This window comes from Fundulus heteroclitus, chromosome 12 (genome assembly GCF_011125445.2).
Source record: "Fundulus heteroclitus isolate FHET01 chromosome 12, MU-UCD_Fhet_4.1, whole genome shotgun sequence".
Classification (NCBI taxonomy): Eukaryota; Metazoa; Chordata; class Actinopteri; order Cyprinodontiformes; family Fundulidae; genus Fundulus; species Fundulus heteroclitus.
Window position 1 is genome coordinate 6174556 of NC_046372.1, and position 24028 is coordinate 6198583.

A 24028-nucleotide genomic window follows, 5' to 3' on the forward strand; every position below is an offset into this window, starting at 1 on the left:
TGATGAGCTGAGAGAACAGACCTGGCGCTCTCAACGATGCTGCAAGACAGAGTTGGGAGTTTAAGGGGTTGAAGTTGTGTCAAGTCTGCAAAGAATCTGGAAACAGCAGCGCTTAGGAACTCATTTAATTTAGGCTGTTTGTCAACCAGAAACATGGTTTGAATACTTTGTTGCATCTTTAAGCAAAACACAAATTATTGACCGAAAAAAAATAAGAATGATTGAAATATATATTTTTTTTAGTTTTAGTTGTCACAAGGGTCAGTTGGGCTCTCGACAGACATATTTAAATTAGCGATGCAAACAAATAATCCACTTACGCTTAATTGTTGATTAATGGTTACTTAAATTAAAGTTTGTTCCGTGAGATTAACTGATAACGTCCGCTTAGACGGACCTTCTTTCAGTGTTGTAGTATGGCCACCATCCAGAAGAGGGCGCTGCCAGTTGTTCTGAAGTGGAGCCAGAGCGCATCAGTTGAGAAAAAGTTATGGCGGAGGCGACAAGAACCGGTCCAAACGGGGTCTGGTGTGGGATCATTTTTGCACTGTTTAATGACGACAAGGACGCAAAATGCTCTTTAACTTAAGGAGAGTTTATATTTAAAAACAGAACCGCATAAACAGCTCCTTAAGTTGCCCGCTAAATAGCTCCCATTGAGCCAGACTGCATGGCGGAGCAGCATCAACTTCTTAACCAAAACTCACTGATGTGTTCAGAAGGCAAGGGTGTGATGACTGAAAAGCAGAGGGGATTACACGGGGGAAAAAAAATAGTATTATGATGAAAAAAGACATGATGCCAACAGCACAGTTAATGGTGAGGAATTTTTTGGGAATTATTAGTGTTTCATATATTTTATTCTATTCAACTTGTTTTTAGTCACCAAACAGGTTTCGGTTTAGTTATATTTTATAAATGTCCAAGTTTAATTTGTAACAATGTGTGAGAAAACTTCAAAAAAAATTTAAATTCAGTCAGTATTTAATACAGGTGGCACAATAAACTTAAAATATAATGATGTGCCTCTTTTAAAATTCAGCATATGGTAATACAAATTAGCCCTTCATGTTATAGAAAGACCCTCTTGATACAACAGAAAACTAGGGGTTTTAAGAAAATGGCCACTTATCAGTTAATCGTAAGTCGTCGATAAGATCAATCAACTTTAGATTAACTAATCGGGTAACTAGTATCCCTAACTTATATGATCAGTCCTCAACTCAATTCGACTCTCGATACCTACTGGTTTACTAGCTGTGACGTCTACCATGTCAGAAGTGAGTTGAGCTGCCACAATCTGTGCACCATATGTTTCAAAATCACAACTTATTTGGTGTCTAGAACTTGCAAAGGTCTATTATAGACAATGTGCAAGTGTTTTTTTAAATCTTCACACTGAAAGAGGGATTGTATAAGCTGCTGCAACTTCCAGCAGAGCACAGCTGAGATATTGTACGTTCTCAGGAAAGTGCCAAGTTTAAGAACCAGAAGAACCACTTTGCCTTAGGTTTTGCCCTTGCGCGTTTAACTGGAACCAAGTTTACATTTGTTACGAGCTGAATTATCTATAAGTCGCATTAAAACAGAGAGTAAGACCCAATTCATGTATTCCCGTCCTCTCTACTTTCCATTTGACTGTGACGCCTGGATGGCATGTAATATATAATCATTTGTATCTACCCGCTCCATTTGGATAAACACATCCATCAGTTAGCACAAAGACACAAATAAATGCTTTGATATGAAAAAAAATGTGTTTATTCTTTACATTGTTTAATTCTCTATTGTTCTATTCTGAACAGAAAAGAAAGAAACCAGAGCATTATCAGTCTTTTGAGGCTAAAATAAAAAGTGCACATCTAAGTGGAGCGCTGCTGTTCAACTCAGCTAAAAATTACGGGAATTAATGTTCCTTGCTTGCCTGTAAGACCCAAGAGGCTATATTTGATGTATTGAAAAGGTGTGTTAAGACCTTAAACACCACAGCTAGCCTACCGCTTCAGAAAAATGCTCTGCCGGAGACCATCAGCAGGAGAAAGACAAGAATTTACCGTGTCAAGTTAGATCCTAAATGTTATTTGTGAGGGAGACCACACAAACTACATTTATTAATTCCATACTTTTCCAGATACCAAGTTCTGGTTTAATTTTTGTGTTCTTTTAATAAATAAATATTATGAATCAACAGCAGCTTTGAGCAACTGGCATAAGGATGGATGATATGCAGCTCATAATCAACAACAATCACAGGAAATAAAGACTTGAAATATTTCCCTCTACATGTAATAAATCTACAAGTTTCACTGTCATGTGTGACAAAAACACTGAACCTTTTCCCAATATTCTAATTATTTGAGATGTACTTGTGCTCTTACATGAATCATTCTACATAAATATACACTAGAGACAATAGAATACATCCTTGTCATTAGGGATACACAATATATCGGCATTAACATCGGTATCGGCCAGTGTTAGTCATTTCTTTACGTATCGGTATCGGTCCGATAAGTAAAATGGGCCGATATTAACAGCCGATGTTTATTTCCATCTAATTGCCCTTTATCTATAGTCCTGGAAGTGGAGAGGATGGGGTTGGTCATGTAGCCTGTTTGGTATTTTTTGGCCAAAAGACAGTGACAGTAATACATTGCAGCTAAGATTGTGTTTTTTTTTTGTTTTTTGGGGATTTTTTATGAAGCAGAGAAGCAATATAAACAGTGTGGTTGTTCTATGCGTTGACGAAAGAAGACACACTAAAAGCAGCGTGCAAGTCTAAAAATTCAGTTAGCATAGTTTTCATTCAGTAAACAAAATTGTGCAAAATTTGATCCCAGAAACGTAAATGCTAAACATCATTTATCGGGCATAAGAGCAATATTAATAAGGGATATTGATATATTGACAATTTTTAATCAGTGCATCCCTACTTATTCAACCCCATGGCAAAAAATGGTAACTGATTATGATTAAAATAAAGCACAAATCTTTCAATTAGTTGGTCCTAAAGAGAACAACGATAACTGTAGTGACACTAAACTTTAGCAGTGAAAGCAGATGCACATTAGTAATTACCAGTTAAAACTCACGCTGGAATTTATCGCTGAACTAGTTTACATTTTTGCAGTATTGAGCTGAATATGTGAAAAGGTAGTTCATTTTTTTTATTCCTTACAACATTTAGGCAAAACAATTCCAGTCAGCATAGATGGTTCCATTTAAGCATTTAAAACTGAAAGGCCTAACCTCAATTAGGAAGAAACCGCTAACTTATTAACTCCAGAGCTTCAATAGTCATGTGGACAAGCAGAAAACAACAACAGCTTTTGGAAATATGACGTCTAAACCACAACAATGGCATAAACGCTGAAAAGTAAATGAGCAACATGGTGCACTGCGTGTTTGCTAAAATACGACTCAACAGCTGCCAAAAATGTGTGAATCATTGACACCTAAAGCCCAAAACCTCAAAAAGTCTCCAAAATTGAAATATAGCCACTAATAGGTAAAAAAAAAAAAAAAAAATCAATAGCACTTTGTAACCTAATCAATCAACACTATGGCCCAATTAAAGTCTTCAACAGATGGGATCCTTAGTGTCTGGGGTTTACATCAGCTCAACAAGCTGCAGCTTTCTTCAAGAGGGTGAACACATCATCTCCCCCTGCACACTGTCCCCCCCCCCCCCCCCCACCCCACACACATACACACACCTCCCTCTGAGGTCAAACACTGAACAATACTGACAGCTGGGATCACAGCCCAAAGCCTGAGGATGTGGACGAGGAGAGGAGAGGAGGGGGAGGGGGGGAGGGAGACCGGGAAGGAAAGGGGAGGAATGACGAAAGAGGAGAGGGAGGAGAGCCCCAGCTGCTGCTTTGCACTGTCAGGTCTTGTGAGCGAGCGAGGCTGCTGAGGAGAGAGGGGAGAGGAGAGAAGGAGACAAGAGGGTCAAAAACAGAAAGGCAGGGCAAGTTTGGCTGGCAGCCCTGCTCTCTCTTTCACACCAAATCAGGCGCTCGTCTGAGCGTGAAATGTCTTTGTGTTCCAAAACATCATTATTGCCTCCTCAGACAGCAGCCGCGGGAATCCAAGCTCGCTGATTTGCCGCGAGGAGGGGAGGAGGAAGATGGGGGGGGCACAGGAGGCGAACTCAGCGGGGGTGGGAGGAGTGCTGAAGGTCAAACCGACTTTTATCTCACCTAATTGACTAACCCACCCCACCCTCTGAGCTTCCACCTTCTTCTTTCCGCTCCATCCATCTCTGCCTCCACCTCACAATGAGTGAAAGCTAAACTGCTAAACATTCTTCTGGCCTCCTTGCATGCCTGACACACAAGTTTCACAGCTAGCCTGCAATGCAACCTCCCCCCACCCCATAAAAAAAAAAAAAAAAAGAACAGAGAAACATGTCACACTAGATCACGCAAACACGTCTACGGTCTAAATAAACAAGGCATGCGCAAACACCTTCGCTCAACCATCCTACTGCTGCCTGTTGTTTTGTGAGGTTAACAGAAATGCACGCTATGCTGCGCTAAACACACACACAGAGAAATAAGACGCACAAACACTCACACGGATACACAAAAAGGCACCCCTGATGGGAGTAAATGGAGGGGAAGTATTGGTGCAGGCGAGGGGAGCCCAGTTTGTCATGGGATGTTAGTGTGAGTGGGTGTGCACAAATATATTTGGCGTGTGTGTGTGTGTGTGTGTGTGTGTGTGTGTGTGTGTGTGTGTGTGTGTGTGTAGGGGCAGCATGCTTCATTACACTCATTTAACTCACAAACGGGGTGAATGACAGGCCGGCGTGGGAGACAGGAGATTGTAGGGGGGGGGGGTTGGGTGTAAGGACAACGTTGTGACCCCCCCCCCTCTGCTTCCACCCCCTTTACAAACACCAAAATCCCGCAATTAAGACTCAAAAAGCAACTGCCAAATCCACCTCTCACCCCATCACAGAAAAAAAACAGAAGCCCCCATCAGTCCACGCCAGCTAACAAGCCCTCCCCACATTTAACCAAACCCAGTGGGATCAAACCCTCTGATCCCCCCCCCCTGCCCACTCTTAGCAAAAACAAAAGCTACATAACACCCCCCTTCTTTCCCACAATTCCCTTAAACTCAGACTCATAATCCCCCCCCCCCCCTGCCCCTGCCCCTGTGGCTAAAAAGGCTGAGTTTTTTTTTTTTTTCCTTCAAAATTCCTACTTAAGGATCATCTCATTCTCCAAGCGGAAACTTTGTTTCATCCTAAAGCTTAGCCTCTCTCCAACAGCCATCTAGTCTTAAAGAAACAACTCGTAAACCTCCTCTCCACTTACTCATCTTTAAAATGATAATATTTAACAATACACTGCAGACTTAAAAAAAAGAAAAAATAACATATTGCGCTACTGGTGTCTAGTGAGCGCCCTCAGCCTGATTTAGTTATTAAAGGGAGATTATCTGCTGATACAGTCTGGGTAAAACCCAAACCTGTTCCTACTACACAGTTACACACTGCTGACTAAAGAGATCAAACTTTTCAAAGGTAATAAAAGGAAGCTTTATGGGTAGGTTAGCAACTTTGCAACATAATAAAGAAAGCATCTTCTGCTCAAACTGTTCCATTAATTTATTTTAATAGAGAAAATAACTGAAATTTGCCTACAACTCCTTTGGTACTGTACGGAGCATGTTAGAAAAACATAAATAATGTTTTTTATAGGACTCCCTAAGACTCCACTCTATTACTACAAACATGACACTGGCATTATATTGTTGAATACTGCCATGGCGATACTGATTGTGATTAACTTTTCTCACAACTCTTTCTTTTCCATTACGTCGATACTCCCACTGCTCTCTATGGGCTCTCTGATCTGGGCCACTAAGATCTATATCAGGCGTGGGTATAAAGAGCAGTGAAAGTCGAGCAAATATGTCAAATATATTACCGGCAAGCCCTTCGCCCATTCGAATCTTGCATTCGAGGATTCCTTTGTGACTGTTGTTGCTCACACTGATTACGCGTTGACGGCTGCTATTCGATAAATTGTGCAGCCCTGGACACAAATAATTTTTATTAAGTGCTAAATGAATGTTGATTTAAACTAAACAAAATGAAAGCTGTTTTTTACTAGACCTAACGGCTCACTGTAAAATGCTAAACTTGGCCGTCATAATAAAAAACGAATGCGGTAGTACCCGACCCAGTATTTAGTTAAAGAAACACTGAAACAGCAATCTGGTGTTACATTTCTTATCTAAAAGGATTGTCTGTCTCGCTAAAGGACCATCCACACTCTGTCTTGATCAGCGCCACAGAAGTGCCCTCCCCTCTTTCATATAATAGTTTGTGTGGCAGTACTTTGGATACCCACAGAAATAAATGTTGACCGTCACAGTCGAGGCATAAACGTTTTGAAAGCACTGCAAGAAAATAACTCTGATCATCCCTGCTGGGCAGTAAACCTAAAGATGGCGTCCCATTTTTAGCTTAAAAACTGAAAGTAGTAGTACTGGTCTGACCCGAATTATTTTATGTTGCTTAGAATCTTTAAAGACACTGTTTTGATTCATTTAACCTTGGCTTCATTCGTGAGACCCACAGCTTCAGATTAGGGGCTAAACTAAACGGTTATTTCACAGGTTTCCTTTTAATAGATGATCTAAGCTGAATTTTATTCCTGTCCTTCAAAATCTAAAATACTTAGATTGAGAGAACTTGAAACGGGTAAACCCATTAATATACAACAGTTTTCTGATAAACTTGATGTTTAAATTCTTAATTTAAAAACACTGTTAAAATCTCCCATCTCATTATTGGAAACACCTACCTGCAGATGAATTATTAGTGGCAAACATAATTAGCTACAGCAGTTAATAAAGAGGTTGTGTAATACACATGTATACACATATTATTAGGCCTGTTCAGATACTACAAAGAAACAAACTGGGAATTTACATGACAATTTAAAATTGGAGATTCACCAAACAGGTTTTTTTCTGGCCAACACCAAACCTTTCCGTTTTAGTTAAGGTTTGACCTGCAAACTCTAAATTTTGACCAGCTCTGAATTTTGTTTGAGGACTATAACAAAGAGAAAAATGTTCTGCAGGTCCTGCAGAACATGAAGTTTTGAACATGAAGGAATTACAGAAGTATCCATGTTTATGCATCAAAAAATAAATAAATAAATAAAAAAAATCAGTGCCCAAGCTTCATTGGATTTGTGTCAAAAGAACTGCATCAAAGTTGCTTAATGCGTTAGGGGTTCAAAACTGTGGGATCTTCAATGTATTGAATGCCTAAAACATTTTGATTTTTTTGTTTTGTTTGTTTTATTTTACATTTGACCAGTTAAACCAGGGAAAATTGGGCACTTTAATACAGATTTAGCTCCAAGGGTAATCAGGTAAATAATACGCTTAATCTAAGCGTAACATTAAAGTCAAATAAATAGCTGTATTTGCATAATGACTATTTAAAGAGTTTTTTACTCAAATAAAGTAATCATCCTAAACACAACACAAGCCATACTGACTATTAACGCCACACAAAGACAAGAGAAAAAAAACATTTTCCCAACCTAGGGTCCTCGCCATGACAGACCTATAGCTTTACCACATCATTACAACAAAACACATGATTTAGAACATAAAACAATCAGAACTGGTGTAAGTGAAGAGAAATTAGAGGAATACACACTGTAGGTGGAAGACCTGGCAGTCCACGTACCCCGATGACGGCATTCAGCTCTCCCATGGTCACCTGTTTGGCCCGCTCCACAGCTTGGACCACCTGCTGCTGGTGCTGTAACACGTGCAGACAGACAGACATGTTTATGTCTGAGGAGCAGATTTGTATAACCAAGAAAAAAAAAAAAAAAAAGAAATCTGTGTATAAATGGCAAAAACAAAACACAGTCTGTTGCTGAAAGTCGCACACATACTTACCTCCTGTGAGAGGAAGGGAATGACTTGTGCACAGATGGTGTTTAGTCTCTTGGCAATCTCAGTCTGATGACAGAGGAGGCACACAGAGATAAAAAGAGACTCAATTGTTAATAGCATAATTGCAGCCATTTAGAAATGACAGCTGTTCAGTTACACCAATAAAGCTGTACAAGTGGCTCGCACACACACACACACACACATACAGACACGCGCGCAAAAGAGAGCCTCATCTGACTACCACAAAATGAGAAAACAAGACTTTTATCTGCACACAAATTCAGTCTGGGCCCAGCCTTTTTGGCACAACACAATAAGACTTTCCTCTAATTACTACCGGGGATCTCAGGTTTCTCTATAGTTTTTTTTTTTTATTCATTAGCTCTGTCTCTGTCCCGTGTGTTCTTGTCCCCCCCCCCCCCCCCCCCCCCCTTTCCCATCAGCACTTCAACATAATCGAATCACCTTCTAACTCGGTTTTCCTTCCCCCCCTGTATCCATGCCAACACATCCGCCTGCCCCCCCCTAAACCCCCTCCGGAGGTGGCTGCACTGGCTGTAACCAGAAACCCCCTCAGTAGCTCCAAATCAGATAAAGTCTCCCGTATTATCCATCATCCAATCAAACAGATACAACAACGTCCTGCGCGAGGAGAGGGTTCGGGAGGAGCCGTCGCGTATTTAGCAGTAATGGCTCAACGGAGAAAACGTCCCGGCCCAAATGAACGGAAACGCAAAGGACAGAGGCGTACGGAAATATACGGAGAATTACACCGCCTCGCAAAAGCATTCACGTTTTGTCACGATAATAAAAATCACATTTCATCTGTTGTGCCGGGATTTTGTTTGACAAACAAAAGGACAGGGTTCCTACAGCGTAAGGCAAGTTAAATTCAAGACTTTTTAAGACTTTTTAATGCCACTTGAAATAAAAAGTTAGGACCAACTTCACGATAAACAAGATAAACCTGGTTGCGACAACTTCACCCAAATGTTTATTTTAACATAAACCATTACTTTCTGGCTCAGTAGACATGTTAAAGATTTTGAAAAACATTCCATATAGGAAGAAAGCTAAAAAAAAAAAACACACAAATTACAGATATATTTTTAACAACTACTGAACTGAATTCACAAACTTTGTTTTGTTCCCTACTAAAATAAACTATAAATCCGTGCCAACTCTTTTTCACAGCTACGGTCCGGCCGCAACAGTTTTTATTGGTTCCGCTATCGGGACGAAACCAATAATGGTTACATTGAGCTGTTCGGTAAATTAAAAAATATATAATTGTATCAATTATTTTACTGTTTGGTAAGGATTACAAAAATAAAATCCTATTTATGACCTGGTAACAATTTTAAGACCTAAGACTGATTTAAGACATTGTAATGCCAATTAAGGCCTTAGTTTATATTACAGAATTCAATGCCTTTTAAGACTTTTTAAGGATCCGCAGGAACCCTGAAAGGAGCGGATAATTGTAACGTCGAGGGAAAATTACGCTCCTTTCTTTGCAAACGGGGAATCAGAAAAGCGCGGCATCCGACTGCATCCTGCTCCCTTCACCCTGGTATGTTCAGATAGAAATCCCATGCAACGAGCCGGCTCCAGAAAGGGAGTTTCATTTCATGAGTCCAGCTGTTCTGTGAAGGCCTCGGAGAGTTGTTAAAGAACATCAGTGACAAAGAGCCTCGTGAGGCCCGAGCAGCACAGCAGACAGGTCAGAGGTAAGGTTGTGGAAAAGTTTAAAAGTCGGGTTAGGTTCTAAAACAACGTCCCACGCTTCGGACATCCCACGGCGCGCCGCTCAATCCAATGTTCCTGGAGTAAACATCTGCTTTCTCTGGGGAGGTTTAGGACATTGTTAATGGGATGAGAGAAAAGTTCACTTGGTCAGTGTGTGACTGTTTTCCGATGCTGCTCTGTTTCGCTTGTGGCTCCGCTCCTCATTTGTTTATGCTGAGAATCAGCTGCCATTGTTCTGTAATAGATTTGGTTAGGGGTTTTTTTTTCCCCCCCTCCATTGTATGAGGTTAGGGGTTACCTTCATGTCAAATCCTCTGCCTGAAAAGAGAGTTTCATTTCCACGAGACATGTTTTCACCCCAATAAATGGTTTAGAAAAAGACATTATCCAGAAAATGAAGAGCATCTGGCAAGCCCAGGAAAGAAAGCAGCTGCTGCAGAGCTCTGTCAGGCACACACTCCTGCATCCTTGGTGCACTAAACAGCGTTATCGCACATCCTTCCTCCCAGCAGCTGTTCAACTTTATAAGCCTCACAGCTCCCCAAAAAAAAAAAACTAAACTAAATAAGTGTTCATCATTTCTAATGTTTTTACAGTTTTTTTTCCACTATTGTAATTGGTATTTTGTTGTTTTATGCATAAACACGCATCCATGCATGTACATTTTCTAAATCATGCTAATCAGTTGCACTTTTCTTTAATCTGAGGACACTATTTTTACTTACTGGACAGCATTTTTTTTCCCCTTATTTTGAAAATTTTACAGTCTCTTATTCTTTTTTCTATGGTTTGACCTTTGTGTGTATCAGTGTGCTTCCATTTGCCTTTCACTTTACTGCTGGTGCACCTGAATCTCCCCACTGTTGGACAATAAAGGATATTTCTTTTCTATTCTATTCAATTGAGAGATATGGCCAAGAGGTCCTGGTAACTCTGGACCAGTACGAGAGCCTCAGCTCAGCTGGGAGAACCTATTGAGAAGGCAACTAGTCAAGCTCTACAGAAATCAGAATTTTCATAGGTTTGTTAAAAATAAACCTGTAACAAGTCTAGTTTGCACTTTGCCACAAGTCATAGAGGTGACACAGCTATCTAAGCAATCACTTATCAGATAAGTAAGTGAAACTGATGTTTTAAATCTATTTCAGTCCCATGCTTTATGGAAATAATGTTTGGTTATCAAATAATATACCACTACCCACTATACTGTGTGTCAGTATGAGTTGCTATTCAAGACACGGATTATTTTAGCTCAAACAAAAGTTGCTGAGATATTTTTAACCATACCTACTATTTAAGGCATTCCTTTGAAAGTGAGGAAAAGATTTCCCCTTAAGCTTAAGTATACTTGCTCTAATCAGAAAGCGCCAACACACACACACTTGGCAGCTCACTAAACTACCGACCCTGCCACAGTTCAGCCAATCATGTCCCAGAATGACCTTAAGCAGGAAGCGGTGCATTCTAAACGAGCCCTAAACCAAGTAACTCCTTAACCGATAAAATATAAATCCCAGATGAAGGTAAATAAGGTCAAAGCAAACTGAGTCTTAGGTAATAAACAAAGCTAAGTCATTATTTGGGCTACAGACTGTTGTTCCAGTTTAAACATCGCTATGTCCACAGTTACATAACGACCAATGTCAACGAGGACAATCTAACGTCAACCGTTTTAGAATACAACATGAAACTATGGCTGGATAATGCAAAGAAAAGGGAATGGAAGGGGAAAATTCAGCGACAAAATTAAATAGGAATACAAGTAACATCAGGCGGTCAAGACTGTTTTCATGGAGATAAAAATACAACTCTGTACAGTTTCCCGCCACTATAATACAACTAGAAAGTGACAAATGTATTAATATACTTGATACTTAAAGAAACTATATAGAGAAAACGAATTGAGAAACCTTCGTTAATTTAAATATGTACATGCCTGCAGCAGAAGACAACAGAAAATTAAGCCATCACGACAAGTCAGTTCTTCATTGATTTGAAAAACAAAGAGAACGAAAAAGCAAAAAAAGTGATCCACCAGTGTAATGTTTACTGAGGAACTATGAACAGAAACACAAATGCTTTTCATACAAGATCATGAATATTAAGAAAATAATTTCATATGTGATCAAATTCATCTCAAATAATTGTGAGTATACCACTGATTGACTTTGACAAAGCCATTTAAAGATCAAAGTCATTTTTCAACTCGTCCTGTAAACAGACATTTCATTGGGTTACATACTCAAGCAAGTATTCTGACATAAGTTAAAAAAGAGTGTGTATTCAAACTATAAATACATTATTTATCCATAGCAAATGAACAGGAGATCAAAGGTGGTTGTGATACCTCAGACTGTTTGTTTTTATTCCATACTGCATGCATCTTTGCACCTTTTGTGCCCACTGTAGAGTATGTGTTATGCTGCAGGTTTAAAACTGCTTTTTGACTCTTCGGTGTTGTGTAACATTAGAGAACGAAACGTTTTGATTCACCTGCACTTAAAACGCCCTCTTTGTAAAATGATCCATCTCACAGCATCTGTCTCTTAAAAAAAGGTTTAATCATTTAAACAGTCCCACAATCTTAATTTATGCATTTAAACACACAAAAGAACATCCAAGATGGATCATGTAGAGTTTTAACAACTATACAACAGTCTTATATTATGCTAAATCCAGATGTAGCATGTTATGAGGCGAAAACCGATCTAAGGCCAACTAGATACCCCCATGCATGAACATGTCGCTGGTAACTTGTGCATCCCTAATGTATCTTTTGCTACGCTTTCCCACAGCAAACTGAAATGTAGGACCTTAAAAACAAGGACAGTCAGGTAAACTGTCTCACCTACGTCCCCAAAGAATCAACGTCATTCCAGCCAGCGATGCTTAAAGAGCTTGAAATAAAAGATCTATTTCAGGCAGACTACACGTCCCTCCATTTACAGAATCCCGTTGTAAGCCTATAATTAGCTTTGTAGAAAAGGTTAAGCGATTAGGCAGGTAGAATAGTTTGACCAAAGCTGGTATCGGTTTATCCCAACTAATCTAACCCACTAAACACTAAACCCCATTCCATGTTTCGCATTAAAAAAAAATATTAAAATTTCAGACAAAAACGACCCAAAAAATACAAATGTTAATTTTAAAACGACAAAGTTCTTTTTTAAAAGATGAAACCTATCCAAACTAAGTAAGTGCCAAAACCAAACCTGATATCTGCCAGACCTGCAGCAACGACAAATCACTTAAGCAGAACACGGGTGTAAATTGCAAGTCAATTCATTATTTTTTGGAAAAGGGGACTGAATATTGATCACGAGCCATTTAAGCTCAGTCTTTTGTTCAAAGATCTAAATGTTCTTCACTCCTTGTCATCAACTAGAAGGTCCTGACATGGCAACCCACCACTATTAAGCCATTGATCCATTTCAGGACAGTAACAAACCGACCATACATCTTACATATTGCTCAGGAGAAAGCTGCAACTTCTAAGCATTGCCCTTTTGGTTCAAAAATCCCAGGTTACGTCTTTAGTCTTACGATCTCAGCAGATCAATTTTTATACTGCCAGCACAAAATGATCCATACGTGTGATATTTACTGGTAAACTAGGGTCAGAAACAGCCCTTAGTTTTATAAAAAATTTTAAAAGTGTATGACAATTATCCAGACGTGAAATAATCCACCTCAATTAATTGTGAGTACACCCTTCTTGATTTTGGCAAACCTAAAATTAAAGATTAATGCTATTATTCAACTAGTCCTGCAAAGAGACATTTCATTGGGGTAACTTATTCAAGCAAGTAAAGTATTTTAAAACACTGCAAAGCTAAATCAATGTGGAGCTGCTTTGACATATGAGCAATAAGACTGTCTGCATTCGAAATATAAATACACTGCTTATCCATAATAAAAGAACAGGAGATCAAAGGTGGTTCAGATACCGCTGTGTAGAGTATGTGTTATGCTGCAGTTGTAAAATTGTCCTTTGTCTTTTCTGGGTTGTGTAACAGATTATAGAAAGAAACTTCCTGCTTCACCTGAACTTAAAAATCCTCTGTAGAGCGATCCATCTCACATCATGTGTCTTAAAAAGGTTCAATCATTTGAAAGTCCCAGAATCTTCATTTAAACACACAAAAGCTCAGCCCACGTTCATGTTGGCGGTTTTTAAATAAACCAAACTGTAACGTCAACTTTCTGCAGTGCCCTGCTATTTTTAAAATCAGAAAATGTTGTCTAGATGTAGCATATTAGACTGTTTAGAGATGAAAACCAACCTTAGGCCGACTAGACCCCCCTGTCTCAACTCGTCACTGGTAACTTTTGATCTTAAAAACAAAGACACTCGTCAGTCAGGTAAACTATCTCACCTACGTCCCCATGGAATCAACATCATTCCAGCCAGCGATGCTTAAAAGAGCTTAAAAAAAAAAAAATCTATTTTAGGCAGTCTACACGTCCCTCCAATTGCAGAATCCCGTTGTAAGCCTATAATTAGCTTTGTAGAAAAGGTTAAGCGGTTAGGAAGGTAGAATAGTTTGACCAAAGCTAGTATTGTTTTTTTCCCAACTAATCTAACCCACTAAACAAAACTTAATCAAAATCGTAGCACACGTTTGTGGCTTCATAATTGAACAAAATAACACAGAAAACTTACTGGTATTGAGCAGCAACTAGATCAGGGGTCAGCAACCTTTACAACCCGCAGAGCCATTTTTGCCATCGGTCCAGCTGAACAAGTTTTGCTTAGAGCCACAAAAGTTACACATCTCTTTGAAACAAGAGCTTGTTTCAATAGTATACTATGGGAAATTTGTTCAATTTCTTTTAAATAAAAAGATATTATTTAAACCAACAGTATTTTTATATTTAGGTTTAATGCGTTTTCTTCAATTGGACATTTGACTTATTATAGCAAATGGCATCAAAATGATGAAAAAGCAAGTCGTCTGCAACCTATTGACAAAAAGATACTTCATTTTCATCGCTCTAAGTTTTTAAGAGCCAAAGCTGAAGGTGGAAAGAGCCACATGCTAGATGCTGGGAAAAAGCTTTTTATTCCCTTTTAGATTTATTTTGTTCTGCTCTCTGTCACACTGGCAGACATTGTGGTGGCAGTATGATGGCGAGGGGATGCTAGGGCCTGCCATAACTAATGCAACCATGACTTCTACCCTCTGCATGAACGCCTCAGGTGGCCTTCAGCTTGTGATCTTCGACTCAAGCAACAGGACGACGAGCCAAAGGCCACGCCGCCTTCTGCAACAAAAACCTCGTTTGAGATTTGCTCGGGTCATCGTTGATATTAAAACTCGCTCGATCTGAAATAAGTTAAGCGGGACAAAGCAGCGACAACCCAAGGCAGCGGTAAGCGATGCCACGTTTTAAGAAACTACACGACGGCCTTCGATTCGAGATAGCGGCTTTAACTGTTGGAGGACAGACAAAAGTTTAGAGGTTTCCCACATGCACGCAGGACGTCTTCAAAAAAAAAAAAAAGAAAAAGAACAGGCTTTTCATTACGTGCATAATTGGAGCATTACTGCCACACAACCACCACCGCCGCCCCTGTACATCCCCAGCAGGAGGTGGGTTGTTAGTCTGTATCCCCGTACCACCCGCCCACAGAAGCCTGTTGCTCTGACAACTGCAGCCCCAAGCTAATGACCTCCCCTGGAGTTTGTGTGTGTGTGTGAGTGTGTGTTTGTGTGAGTGTGTGTGTTTAACGTGTGTGCGTGAACAATAGGAAGAGATGCATCTCCCTCACAAAGAGTGAATGGCAGCTTCACATGGATGTAAAACGAAAAAGGAGCAGAGTTTAAAAAAAAAAAAAAAAAGACGAGCAGGGGGATGGGGTGCAAATGGTGGGGGTCCGGGTGAAAGAAGAACAAGATCCCATAACAGTTTTTTTTTTGGGGGGGAGAGTAAGGAAGTGATGAGAAAAGGAGAGAGGTTCTTAAAAAAAGGAGAGCAATAGAGGAGACGGGGGGCCAAAAAGAAAACGAGAAAGAGCGCTAAAGAAGCAGGAGAGAATCACCTATTTTCAGTGAAGCACCCAAGCCAATCCACCTCCAATTTCCTCTGGTGTGACTGGTCGATAGCTGAGGTAATTACTGGTAAAACGCTCTCAGCTCCGCAACGCTCCGCTGGGAAATGTTGGGCTGGGTGTAGAAAGGGCGAGAGGGTTCCCACGTCCACCCGAGTTCTCGTGTTTATACGCTAAAAAACGCAAGAACGTCTGTGCGAACGCTTAATTGTCTAAACCACATTTAATTGTTCATGATTTAATTTGCATTCGTTATACACGGTTGAGAGACAAGCGCCCTCTCCAGTCAGTACCAATGTGTATATTTCCGCAGATAAAGTTGTATTTATTTATTTATTGCCGTTTGTATTCAAGGTTTTCACCGACTTTAACCTCCCAGCTCTTCCAAAAAAATAAATAAAATAAATAAACACAAAAGCAGAGAGCAAGCAACACTGTATCTCCTCGGTTGGCCTCACGTTGATCGATTCCTCTGCCCTCCCCGGCCCTGCCCATCTAATGTAATAAAGCAGGCCGCTCCCCCAGACAGCACCAATCAATCTACAGAGCCATTCATTCTGCCTTCGGGCTCAGCCGGCCGGCCCTAACTGGGGAAATGGAGACAGAGCCCCATCGATCACAAATAAACACACATCCACACATGCGGCGGGGGATACAGTGTAACGCACATAAACACGAAGCATTAACGCACAAACGCATCTGGGGGCCCGCACACACACACACACACACACAAGGACACGTCAATAGGCCCACACACTAAATACATCAAAACCCCCGCCACAAGGAAGTGGGAGAGAAATAGGGGAAGAGACACGAGCGAGCAGACGGACAGGCGGCCGTACCTGTTTGTGCATCTCGATGTTGAGGCCGTACGACATCTCGTAGTACTGGGGAGGACAGAGAGTCAGGGGGTTAGCTTCAGCTCCAGCAATGCCACAACACCAATGTGTGTAAACCACTTTTCAGATGTTGAACCTCATCAACTAACCGGCTCACCTGGTCTTTTTTTGTTCCGGTTGCTTTACATAAAAACAGCTTAACAGGGTTCGAGTCAACAGTTGAAAAGTGGTTGTGATTTTCCCTCAAAGGTAAGGGTTTGACGACCGCTGTGTTTCCGTACGTCTCAACTAGTGTTGCACCGGTACCGATACCAGTATCGGACGGGCCGCCGATCCAGCACTAAAATGGTGGTATCAGTATCGGCGAGTACCAACAAATAGGGCAACAATACCATTTTGATGATTGTATGTCACTTGAACGCAGCCTTCTCTCTCCTGACTAGTATTATACATGTTATATAAGTTCATGAAAGTTGCACTATTTTGGCATTTGAGAGCCAAAACTCAGGGTTTAAAAGAGATCGTTCAATTTTTAATGTGATTTTACTGTCTTACTGTTGTACTACTATTATACATGTTATAATTTCACAAATGTTGCACTATTTTGGCCTTTGAGAGCCAAATATTTATTCAACTATTGTCACCCATTCCAGGCAGGCGATAAAAAGTTCTACTACCCTAAGTAGTATGCAGTTCTTCATATATACACACACACATCAATTTCAAACACATGGTATCGGTCAATACTGCACAGCCAGGTATCGGGGCCAAAAAATGGCATCAGCGCAACACTAGTCTGAACACGTTTCCACATTCCAACATTTGATTTCATAAACAACTTACAAATGGACAAGAACAAGTCTGAATTTAGTTGTGAAGCCTTCTAAACTATGCAAACTTATTACAGTTGACACTGCCTGGTCATTTAGCCTTCTAAGCTAGCACCCAAATCCTGCCTTGTTCCTGGTGTGAAAATATCAAGCGCAGACCTTAAATTTGTATATTGTAGATTATTGATTGCATGATTAGGTGCTGCCAGAGTAACAAACAAAATGGCATCATGAGGTACTTTGAAAACGTAGAAGTGAAAAGTGAGATTTTTTTTAAATCTAGCATCAAGTAATAAACGCGGTTCATTTGACTTCAAAAAGGAGTCTAAGGCTACGTTCACACTGCAGGTCTTAATGCTCAATTCCGATTTTTTTGTGAAATCGGATTTTTTTGCGTGTCTTTGTTTTTTCGTTCACATTTCCGAATATATGCGACTTGTATGTGATCTCCTGTGTGAACTGAATGTGTTCAACCCAAGTGTCCCGCATGCGCACTCGAGGACGTGATGACGTCACACGTAGCAAGCGTCCTCAGTGTTTGCGGAAGTAAACATGGATTATAATGCTGGCGCGCATTTTGCGGTCATTAATTTATTTTCTAACCGGAGCTTTCCCTCCATTGACTGCTCTTCTCATTGTAGTCCGCTATGGGTGTCGTCTTTCTTCCTGCTTCTGCATAGCAGGACGCAGAATAGTGACGTTTGTCGAGTATCAATGACGTACAGCTCGGATAAATGCGATCCGGCCGTACAGACACAGGTCACATTTGAAAAGATCAGATACGTATCGGATTCAGGACCACATATCCAAGTGGCCTGGGTCGCATTTGAAAAAATACGATCTGTGTTGTTCAGACTGTCATAAAAAGATCAGATACAGTTCGCATATGGGCAAAAAAAAAAAAAAAAAAAAAAAAAAAAAAAAAAAAAAAAAAATCGGAATTGGGGCAATTAAGGCTGCATTGTGAACGTAGCCTAAAGCTTCCCTGAAGGGCGATATAAAAGCAAGTGCATTGTAAACAGCGACACCTATTGTCTAGTAAGAAAGGCTACCAGTTGTATTTTATGTTTTTTTAAAAAAAGGTCATAGTTTGCTCCTGTAATATTGAAATGTGTGTACGCTTTCTTTAAAGCTGATGTTTTTATTTTGCCGTTGTGTTCTTGGGTATTTTTGCAGAGTTTATTAGTTTTTAGAAGATGCAAAACCAATCTAACATTCTACGGGCATTCCCGAGTGTGGAGAGAACAGACGTTTATAAGCAATTAAAACAAAACTTACTTCAGGTTGCTGTGCTTTTTAAAATAAATAAATAAATATATATATATGCTCTCTCTATTTGGGTAATAAAGTATCCACATTAGTCACTTCCCTTTCTTTGCAAAGATTAAGGTTCACTTTTACATCTGGTCAGGGAACAGCACGATCTACCCCAAGGACACTTCTGTGAGCCCCGCTGCAGTTTGTCATGTGGAACGCTGCAGAGCCGATAAATCGAAAGCCAGGGTCTTACCATGACATAGTGCCTCTGCATCTCTGTTTTCTCGCTGGCCAGCTTCTCACACTCCAGTTTAAGGCTGCAAAAGGAAACGACAGACAGACAGACATGACTTTTACATTCGCACATCCGGGGCCACAAAACAACCGGTCTCCTCCATCCAGTCGCAAAAAAAGCAAACGTGCGCTGCCGCTGTGAGATGTTGAAAATCAAAGTGTTGTGATGTGGGAGGTTCGCCTCAGTCCCGCTTTATCAAGACGTGAAGTTAAAAAAAAAACACAATGCGGTTCAGCAGCCGACCCACACCAAAAGCACAAACAAATGCCTGCGTAACGTATAGGCAGCACAAGGGAGGACGACTGCACACAAGCAGCCCTGGACCAACTACTACTACCACACACACACATAGAGGGCGAAAAAAAAAAAAGGAAAATCAGGGGTGATTTATGAAACTCTGAGCCCACAGGCCACCCTTTTGGCTCTCGCCCATCACTAAGGCTTAGACCTACCGCAGTCTGAGCACCGACAGTGATGCGTGCTGCGAAATGTGCGCGCTTTCATGTTCATGTATGTGAACCTAATCCAGGTTTATGGGTAGGGCTGAGACCAGATTTGGTGTTTTCTTTGTGGTGAAGGAGGGGAAATGGCTGTGGGCAGGGTGAGGTTTAGAGTTAAAAAGTAAACTAGAACGATGGAGGGGAGAGGAGGGGAGGGGTGGGGGGGTTTCCCCGTGAAGGCAGCCCGGCTCCGCCGCTCGTCTGCTTTTAGGCCGGGCGTAAAAACTTTCGTTCAGGACGAAGCCCAGCGTTAGACAGGCGGAGGGTAAATCCAGAGCCGTCGCCGCTGCTGCAGGCCTGGGCTGCTGGGGACGCACTGACCGCTCCTCTTCCCTCTGCTGTTTTCTGACATGACAACAATACACATTTTTTCTATCGTTTGAAATAGTCTCTGGATTCTGCCTGTTTTGTCTTTGAATGAAATGACATCAGCTATATATCTCTCCTGTTGTTGATGCCGGTCTTTCGTGTCTACCGTCACCGCGTGCTTGCAGAGGACGAAGGGGTTAGCTGCAAATTCAACATCCAGCTGCAACTTGTGCCACCCCTTTTTTTTTTTTTTTTTTTTTACAAACGGGCATCACGTTGGCTCTTTTGCGTTGTGATCAGGATGGGATTGTCCCGCGCGCAGTTCTACCCGAGCGGACGTTAACCTGCTTGACCGGTAAGGTGACCAGAGACGACATCTGTTGTGAAACGCCACAGTACAAACGAAGCGAATCCAAATGCGTTATCCACCTGTGGTATTGTGCTTGGAGAAACTGGAACTCCTCCTTTATCCGGTCCAGCGACTCTGGAATGGTGAACTTGAAGGGCTGGCCTGGAGCCTGATGGGGCGTCTAAGCGCAAAAAAAACAAAAACAAAAGACAAAAATCAGAACCGTCAACAACATCATTACGTCACCTAGGGCGTCTTTCTGATCTTCATGGGACGGCGGGGGTCGCCACACCTGGGGGAGACGGTGGGATAAAGGAGGTTATGGCAGGTGAATCCTATATGAATTATATTTCTGTGCATAAATCTGAAGAAAGGACAAGGTTTGATGACTGGCAACGTTTGTTGATAGGCTTTGTTGTTGTTCATAGGACCTGCCACCCCCTCTGGATGACACCGAAATCACATATTTAGGTCAGAAATTAGGAGACGCGCCACAGTTTAAAACATCAAAGAAGAACATCCAACGCAGAACCAGACATGTTATGGCCCACAGGCCACATCTGGGCCTCCAGATGTTCCGGACAGGTCGCGTCGATAGAAAATTGTTGACTTTTAGTTTTTTTTCACAAGGAAATCCAGATGCCATGTTGAGGTTTTTTAGAAAAGAAAGAAAATACCTGGATGTTAAAGCTAACCGTGTTTTTTTTAACAATAAGTAGTCTTCTAAGGGCCGTACAAATATTAAAAAGACTCTTAAGAATGCAATGTAGCTGATTGTTATTTCTCATCGCTTTCAGCTTTTTCATGATATGACAGCTGATGTGATCGCTGATTGTTGTTTCCAATTACTGAAGAGCGATTAGGACGCGCAGAGTGCTGGATGCTGGAGTCTCACTAGCGGTGGATGTCCACAGCTCGCGTTGGACACTAAAGGTCAAACAGCGCGTGAAGCAATAAGGACTCCATTTACACAGTACGCACTCCTACTCTTGAACTATTTATTCAAATAAGTGACAGGCTGGCGTCCTCAGGGATTTTCTACTTGAACTCCATTAGCAGAATAAACACAGATTCAAACACGACAACCTTATTTGTTATTTGTTTTGATAAATGTTTTTCTTAAACTTAATCATTAGGAGTAAGGCAATATAATGTTTCGGCAGAGCGGCACGATATTGGGAGAACGTATAACCGCGATAGGGTAAGATGGCAATAGACTACATTGATTAGGATTGAGCAACGTTTTCCCAGATTGTTTTCTTTATTTTCCTTCCCAGCAGTGTCTCCACCGCTCTTCCTAAGCTTCAGCATCTCACCCACTTAAAAACATCAAGCGTGGACACCAAGGGCAGAATAGTCTGTCCAACAGTATCTATCCAGAAATCCTCCCAAATATTGCAACCAACACTCGCATAATGCATTTTATTATCCATTTGCAATGCCGGATTAATAAAAATCTCTCCTTTTCAGCTACTGATAATCACAATTAGAAGCCCACACTTGTTCCAACATCACAAATCAGCGGACAGTTGTCACATGAACTTAAACAGCTAAAACAAACGTAAATATCAAGTACTACCGTAAACTCCCGACATTCTGCTATGCCGTGGGTTTTGTTGTGCCACAGAGAGAGAGATGGGCAACCATAGTATAGATTCTCCCCATTAGGAAGCACACATACAGCGATTTATTGCGACAAAGAAAACCTGTAGTCAATGATGATGATGATGCAAACCCTACAAAAATATTTAAAAAATAATGTAGTCGGGAGAGTCACTTTAACAACTTTTGCATTCAGTAAGATAATAAATTTGTGATTGGTGTTGACACGTCTGGCAGTAGTTAATGATGGAAACGTTTATGCTAGCTGGCACTTTCATCCTTTTTGACTGTAAATATAAAAAAAAATGCAATTCACATCAGAATTAACATCTGCATTTTTGACAAGCTGATGCAATTCCATATATATATATATATATATATATATATATATATATATATATATATATATATAATAGCAAGTATAAATGTGCAAAAAAAAAACAGATATAAATACATAAAGCTAAACATATATGTTGAATGTTTCATTTTTAGTACACTGCTTGCTTTTATCTCAGCTGCAATAAATACCAGAAAACATTATCTATGTATATATATATATATATATATATATATATATATATATATATATATATATATAAGTATGTATATATGTCTATATACATATAGATCACTATGTATGTAAATAAGACAGCATATGCCCATCCCTATTTCTTTTTGTATCTTTTGTATCCTTTTTGATCCATTGTATATATGAAGATTCACTGTATATAACTGAATGCACCTTTCCTACTCTGCACCTTCTTGTATGAACCGATGTGGCAAGTGAATTTCTCCATTGTGAGATCAATAAAGCCTATCTTATCTTATGATCAAAATTGGGCGTTAATCGGTGAACCCTAAGCCCCCATACCCCCCCCCCCCCCCCCTCTCTCTGCAGACGCCCCTGTCAACGGAGAGCATCTTTAACTTTTAACTTATCTGCCGTCCATCCACTCTTCTCCGAGCTAACATGGGACGATCTAAGCACAGGAAATGCTAACAACGAGGTGAGAGGAGAGGCGTAAACACTCGTTTTCTCTGCCAGGTGAAGCATCGCTGGAGGGGAAGTAACTTACCGGGTGTCGCCCCTGGGGAAACATCTTCTCTCTTCAGGGGGGAGGGAGGGAGAGAGAGAGAGGGGAATGGGGTGCTTCAAACCCCGCTAACGAGGAATCAAACCAACAACGGTGCGTGTGTGTGTGTCCAAAGCTCCCGATCAAGGAAACAAATCCATCCGCCTTGCTTATGATGGCCAACTATCGCCGACACCGAAACACCCCCCCTTTGCTTGTTGCTCTGGGTGGATTTACAGACCGCTTCCTCGCCGTCTGCAGATCCTTGTTTCTCGGTGCGCTCCAGCGACAGTAAATCAACCGCGAAGGCACGGCGGACGTCTCATTAGCCAGGAGGGAGGAAGAGGAGGAGGAGGAGAAAGGTAAGAGCCAGGTGAGAAAGAAAAGGGGGAACCACCGAATCCGCCTCTTGTCGCCCCGGCGTTTTTTGTCGTCGGGGTAATTCACAGCATCCCAGGTACCAAAAAAAAAAAAAAAAGAAGAAGAACAAGAACAAGCCGCGGAGCCGCAGACCGTCGGTTCTCGGTCAGAGCATCAGAAACATATCCACACAAGTTAATTGCTGTGAAGAGTTCCCACTTGACTCGCCGAGGTCGCTACTTGGCGGTTAAACAGTCAAAACAACTGGAATATGTATTTCCTCGTCGGGTTTCCTTGGAAAAATAGAGCCCATCTGGATCTTACGGGGGGTTAAAAAAAAAAAAGGAGGGCATATATCGTTGGTTTTGATAGCGAAAATCCCCACAGCGACGCAAACGCTCCTATATCAAACCTCCGCTTTACCTCAATGGCAACTTTCTCACGCGGTTTCACGCTCCAAGTCTAACCGAAATTACAGCCCGGCCTCCAAAATGGCTCCCGACCAATCACAGGCGCCGCTCCACGTGGGTCCCGAGGACCTGGTTTGGAGAGTCAGCCAATAGCCGCAGCGCCAACCTCCTCGGGTCCGTTGACCTCGCGGAGCTACGCGGGCGCCGGCCAATCAGCGCGCAGGGAGAAGGTGCCACTTCAGGAGGCGGAGGGGCGGGGTTCGTGCGGCGGTTTGGAGGCAAGTCTCGGCTGTCAGTCAAAGTAACGTGGGGGGCTCAGCAGGAGGAGAGCAAACGTACACACATGCACGTAAACACGCATCGGCAAATCATCCCAGACACAAACAAAAACCACAAATATTGTTTTTTTTTAGCGAGTGTAAACCTTACCAAGTGTTGTGGCAGTCTATCAGAAGTCCC

The 24028-nt window shown here is 41.3% G+C and overlaps 1 protein-coding gene across 7 annotated transcripts in view; it reads right to left on the reverse strand.

Annotated features, from left to right (window-relative positions):
* Positions 1 to 23604, reverse strand: part of LOC105921476 (transducin-like enhancer protein 1) — a 39793-nt gene extending 16189 nt beyond the window's left edge. For 3 of the 7 annotated variants that reach the window (XM_036143830.1, XM_012857235.3, XM_036143829.1), the window contains exons 1-6: positions 22803 to 23603; positions 20205 to 20305; positions 18925 to 18988; positions 16588 to 16632; positions 7948 to 8010; positions 7700 to 7804 (exon numbers count right to left, since the gene is read on the reverse strand). In XM_036143830.1, coding sequence (XP_035999723.1) covers positions 7700 to 7804; positions 7948 to 8010; positions 16588 to 16632; positions 18925 to 18988; positions 20205 to 20305; positions 22803 to 22826 — 402 coding nt within the window. In that variant the 5' untranslated portion in view covers positions 22827 to 23603. Of the gene's footprint in view, positions 1 to 7699; positions 7805 to 7947; positions 8011 to 16587; positions 16633 to 18924; positions 18989 to 20204; positions 20306 to 22802 lie in introns of all 7 variants that reach the window. The other 4 variants (XM_036143832.1, XM_036143831.1, XM_036143835.1 and 1 more) reach the window with 3 other exon arrangements.
* Between the last annotated feature and the right edge of the window lie 424 nt (positions 23605 to 24028).